Source organism: Erythranthe guttata, chromosome 4 (assembly GCF_056151865.1).
Source record: "Erythranthe guttata isolate IM_541 chromosome 4, IM_541, whole genome shotgun sequence".
Taxonomy (NCBI): Eukaryota; Viridiplantae; Streptophyta; class Magnoliopsida; order Lamiales; family Phrymaceae; genus Erythranthe; species Erythranthe guttata.
Genome location: NC_142536.1, coordinates 9,089,511 through 9,095,619, shown reverse-complemented (window position 1 = coordinate 9,095,619; position 6,109 = coordinate 9,089,511). Strand labels below are relative to the sequence as shown.

Sequence of the window (6,109 nt, the reverse complement as noted above, 5' to 3'; positions counted from 1 at the left end):
AAAAATTCAGAAAAAAAATTATTTTCTTAAAAAAAATATTTTTTCAAAAAATTATGAAAATGAGGATTAATGTGATATATTTGTTCAAATCAGGGGACAATGCGTAATATTAAGAAAGTTAGAGTATAATGGATGAAATTGATAAAAAATATATTACGTAGGGTATTTTAGACAAAAGACATGGATATAGTTTATTTGCAAGACTGTTTCCTTCTCATAGACCTCTTTGCCATTCACCCCCATTAAAAATCTACACTATTAACAAATGTATATATATTTATATATAAAAGAATGGACCTCTTTGCCATTCACCCCATTAAAAATCTACACTGTTGACAAATGTATATATTTATATATAAAATAAATTTTAAAAAATACAAAGGATTGCGGTAGAACCCGTGGTTAACAAATTTGTTGAACTGTGCTTGTTTTCGAAGATTTGAATTTGATATAGTTCAAACGAGATTAAGAAATTCACTCTTAGTAAGATAAACTCACCCAAACAAGCTCAAGTGTTCTATTATCAAGAATTTAAAAACCTTCATTTCAAATACAACAACTAAAATGGATCCCCAAGTTCTCAAACAATTTATTATAAATACATCTTTGTATGCTACATCAGAGAACAGAGTTTCTTATAATACATAAATATCAGATGAATAGAAACAGTATACCGATAATTTTTGTACAACTCGATTAAATCATCAAACAGATAAGTTATGGTACATCCATCAACAACTGATCCATATCACGACGGAAAACAACTTCTCCTTCTAATCAATAAATATTGAGAAAAAATCGGACTCCAAAAATTAAGCACGGAGAGCAGCAACTTTCTCCGACAACCTATCAACCTCTTCATTGTTCTCTTCTAACGATTCTCTCTGTCAAACAAAGGATGATAAGTTTATTATCCATTAAATCAACAAAACTCTATATTGGAAAAAACAAAATAACAATAACGAAGCTGTTGCGTGAAAAATACCTCTGTGTCTGTTTTGTGTTTAACAACAACACATTTCGAAGCGCTAATACTTGCACTCTTTAACAAGCTACGAGCGCTATAGTTCCCCTTGTTCGGCCCGTTTTGTTCGGTTCCACATATAATATCCGATCCTTCACCTTCCCGTGGTGGACTATGGAGAGTTGTTGCAACAGAAGCTGCGGTTCTCTGTTCAAAATCATTCTCTTTAACTTCATCTTTTGGTGCAGGGACCCGCTCTCTAACAACCACATTAGAAATTTGAACATAAAGATATTTATATACCCATGAAAAAAAACATTTAGCATTACTTATCATAATCATCATAGGGATTTCTCTTTAATATCACGTGTATTTTTCTTCCAAGGAATCTGACAGTAGATTTGAACATCAAATGTATATATATTACATAATTGCTTCACTATTTTAACTGTACAAAAACAGGCCTGTGAGTATTTGGAACAATTGTCAATTGCTAAAATTTTCTCCTCCACGATATTACAATTGATAGGTAACAAGCAGTATTAACTGAAATAACAAAACCTAATATTAAATTATCAGCAGATGAAAATGTTCTCGATTATTAGCATGACACACAGTTCCCGTTTGATAGGAAGGATATTATTGGGGTGGATTTTGGATCCTACCGTGAGGGTTTTTAATACACTATCAAGCAATTCATTGCATAAGAAAAAATGGACTTGATTGCAAATAAATGAAGGTCAATAGAGCCTATCAAACCGGGCCATAATCTATGGTAACTAATCATCTCGACTGATGCTTTAGAACTAAGACAATATGCTATTAACAATTTAACATTAAAACATTGTTCAATGTCATATCATTTAATTCTGTTAGTATGAAAGGAAAACAAAAATACATTTCAAAGTGTATTAAGAGAAAGAATATGTTACACACCCTCTCTTCTGAAATATAGACCGATGTTTTCTTTTTTTTATGATAAATACCAGGAAAAAACTAACTCGAAAATTAATTATTAGAAGTTATCGAACATATAGCATATATTTGTACAGTGAAGAGAAACTATTATTATATGCAGTACCGGAGCTGTTTAACTGAAGAAGAATAGAAATCCAGGTACATACCTTGGTAAAGAAGCATGCTGCCTTTGTAGCGGAGGAGTGCCTCCTCTTTCACCTTTACCATAATTCTCTTCAAGATGGGCAAACTGCCGCTTGAACCGATCAACCCCACTAACATACATAAAACGAGACAGTGTATCAAATATCTCCAGTTTTCTCTTTCTCAATATTCCAACATAAAATATAGCCACATATCTCAATATCCAATAGAAAATCAATTTGATAATGAATTGTGGCAACACCCGTTTTGAAAATAATTTAAAAAAAAAACTAAAATGCTCGTGAGAAAAATGCTTCCGTGAAAAAATGGTACACCATATAATAATATAATATACATGAACTTTAATCACGAATGCTATCAAAAGGAATTAATATGGTTAATCTAGCATTGCATAACGGGCCTAACCTTGGGTACATAAAGCCACTAGTTTGATCTCCACCTCGCATATATTCGTGAAGCATCTGCGGATGATACTCTAGAATCTGTTTGCTTGAAATACAAGTTTTCATAGTAAGAAAGGGTCTATAAAAACTCTAATAACATGCAATCAACAAGCAAATATTATGCTACCTCTTTGTAAATCAACTCTCTAACATCTTCTTTAGCCAGTTTTCTCCTCTCAAATTCAAACTCGAGCTTCGATATTGGTTTAGTCGAGGGTTCACGGTCCACATTCGACAACCCATGGAAGTAGGGATCAGCTAGTGCCTGCAAAAACCGTAAACATCCCAGGAATATTCATAATGGCATACTATCATTATAATCTGTAAGAATAATAAAATAACCAATATGGCATTGAAAAATTACTTCTTCGGCACTTGGTCTATCTTTAGGATCAAATGCAAGGAGTCTTTGTAGTAGCCGAAGGGCCAAAGGATCAGAATACGGAAATTTCTGCACAAATGGAACCGGTTGTTTCTTCCTCATACTACTTAGGTATCTCCTCGCCTTCTCGTTTCTGATCTGCCATTATATTTTCAATAAATTCAATTATAAACGTAATGCCAAAATGGAAACTTGGGTGATTCACTATTTATATTAAACTAAAGTAGAAAGTATTTGTGGAGAATCCAATTGAAAATTGCATGAATTAACGAACCCTTGCAATAGATTCGGGAGGAGGAGTGCCAAGTAAATCTGTCATTAAATCTAACTGGTGCACCACATTTTTCCCGGGGAACAACGGTTTTCCAGTTAGCATCTCAGCAAATATGCATCCCATGCTCCAAATATCAATACCAGGAGTATACTGCAAACAAGAATATCAAACAAATATCCGTACTTATTTTGCATATATATATCATGTTATACACATTTCTTGCAAATTTAATAAACTATAGACCTACCTTAGAGAAGAAGGAACCACATAATTCAGGAGCACGATACCATCGAGTTGCAACATAATCCTATAGCACAATTGTAAACCAAAATCTAAAGGTTAGAAATTATAAAGCCACATTTCAAAATTGAAATTACAAGATATATGAACAAATGCATAGTAGTAAGATGTTCAGTTGACAAAATTCAATTAAATGTCGCTATTTCATTAAATTAGCAGGCACCCCTGCCCCTATGATTAATTTTGTCGGGGGCGATAATTTTATCCATAAAACCCATATCTTAATTTTGTTAAGTAGAATTTTTTATACATCATCAAAAATAGAAAAGGAAAAAAGAAAGCACCATTTAACACAGTTACAACCGAAACAGGTAAAGGAAAAGTAAAAGGTTTTATAGACAAATCACATATAATACCATAATTGAAAAATGTAATACAAAATCTAATCTAAGGAACCAAACATCTTACTAGCTAAATATTTGATTAGTCTATAAGGAATTAATACAATCCCATCTAATCCAAATTAATACGATATAGGTGACCAAATGAGGCCTAAGACTTACAGTCCAAAATATTGCTGACGGGGCATCATTGAACGATACACGTGCCAAACCAAAATCGCAAATCTTCAACTTACAGTCAGCATTAGCAAGTATGTTCTTCGGCTTTAAATCTCGGTGAAACACATTAGCTGAAAACAGAAAAAAAAACATACACGTCAATATAATATATCAAGACGAATAAAAAGAAGCTTCTAGATGTAACCTAAGAACACATAACGACCTGTGTGAATATACTTCAACCCACGCAGAAGCTGGTACAGGAAAAACTGAAAATGCTCGGGCGTTAGGTCATCGTTCGCTTTAATTACTTGGTGAAGATCAGATTCCATCAATTCAAAAACAACATAGATATCTCGAAACTCTCTTCGAGAAGGAGGAAGCATAATATGTTTTATTTCGACAATATCGGGGTGGCGAAGCAGCCGAAGTAGCTTGATTTCTCTGAGGATCCGTGTCGCGTCAGAAACATGCTCAAACACGTCGTTTATCTTTTTAATGGCAACTCTTTCTCCAGTGTGAGTATCGATTGCGGACCCTACAACACCGTAACTACCTTTGCCTACAACTTCTTGAACCTGATACCTACTCGCCTCTCCATACTCGGTGAAGAATTCAGTTTCTAGATTACTCTGTAAAAAGAGGTACTCGATTAGAACAAATCACAGTGGCAAAATTATTTATTGTCTTTGAAGACGAATTGTTGGATGGAATAACAACAAAACAACCTTAGGCGGTCCCAATTAAATAGCACGGAAACCACCATTTGTGAAATTTACTTATTGAACTAATATAAAATGCAAAAAAAGCAGAGAATACGAAAGCCCCAATCATTTGGACGGACTGATTCTCACTCTTCTTTCTCCTTGTTAGCAAATCGCACGATCGAAAGCAAAAGAAATTTCAAATATTTTACAAAATCAGGAATATTCAAAACCCAAAAACACTTCGATCCAGCCAATAGCTACCAAAAAAAAAAAGAATCATATATATATGAAATCTCAAATCCGAATTTCGTGGATCGTATAATGCAAATAGTGGATTCACTTGAAAACACCGAGAAGTAATCAACACAAATAACACAGATCCAACCCCATAGCAAAAGAACAAATAAAAAACAAAAGGGGCCCATAAAAGGATAAACAAAAGGCAAAAAAGGCAACCTTTTTATGCGAATCCATGGCGGAATTCAAAACAGGGAAATCAACCCGCTTGGGGACTTTGATCAACTTAAGACCCGAGAAATCAAAATCCTCAACAATAGTAAGGCCGCCGCCTTGTTCGTCGTCTTCCTCTCGATTTTCCGTCAAAATTGAAATTGAACGCGGGTGACGCTCATTGGTAATACTAATATTGGAAGAAGAAGAAGAAGCTAATGAATTGTTGGCGCCAGATGTCGACCGACGATGGAACAACCGACGAACACCGTCCACGAAAGTACCTCCCCCCATTTATATATTATATAACTAACTCCCACTACCCAAAAAAACCAAAGAATTACTCCTCCTTTTTCTCCTACACTTTCGATTGGATTCTCGATTGTGTTCCACACACACTCTCTCTCAGCAAGGTCTCTCTCTCTCTCACACACACTACTGTGTGTATCTGTGTTTTTTTGTTTTTGGGGGAAGAGAGAGAAATTTGGGGGTTTCGACTTTCGATTCGCTTCGGACTTTTGGGGGCGAAGTCCTCTTTGGGGGCGACTGCTGCGATACCATTAAAAAGCTGTAAACATTCACATAATATTTTATTATTTATTTATTTATTTTATTGTTTATTTATTTAAATTCGTTTACCGCGTGAACAATTATTGCCGGTGCTCGTGTTCTGTTTTCTTCTTTGTTGATTCTTTTTTTTTCTTTGTAATGCGAAAATCAACATTTATTTAATGCACTTTAAATCAACATTTATTCTAACCATTGAATGAAATTATATGATACAAGTTTTTAGATCGTTGGTGGACTTGAAACTATTAATGCATTCTTTATCATAATTTGTATTTCATTAACTTAGTTTCCAGTGTTAAATATAAATTGCACCCATGTAGTATTATAACCAGTGTCGCATATACTCCATATACTATAAAATACGACGAGATGGCCCATCAACTTAACGGTCAACCAT

General features: G+C 34.2%; 1 protein-coding gene across 1 annotated transcript; it reads right to left on the bottom strand.

The window, feature by feature from the left end:
- Window positions 1-530: 530 nt before the first annotated feature.
- On the bottom strand, window positions 531-5,737 carry LOC105972814 (mitogen-activated protein kinase 9). Its single transcript, XM_012997795.2, has 11 exons — window positions 5,149-5,737; window positions 4,209-4,617; window positions 3,989-4,116; window positions 3,433-3,492; window positions 3,186-3,335; window positions 2,894-3,049; window positions 2,657-2,794; window positions 2,492-2,568; window positions 2,089-2,196; window positions 986-1,223; window positions 531-884 (listed from the first exon to the last, which is right to left on the bottom strand). Exons 1-11 carry the CDS (start codon window positions 5,434-5,436, stop codon window positions 813-815), a joined length of 1,824 nt encoding a protein of 607 aa, XP_012853249.2. The 5' UTR covers window positions 5,437-5,737; the 3' UTR covers window positions 531-812.
- Window positions 5,738-6,109: the final 372 nt, after the last annotated feature.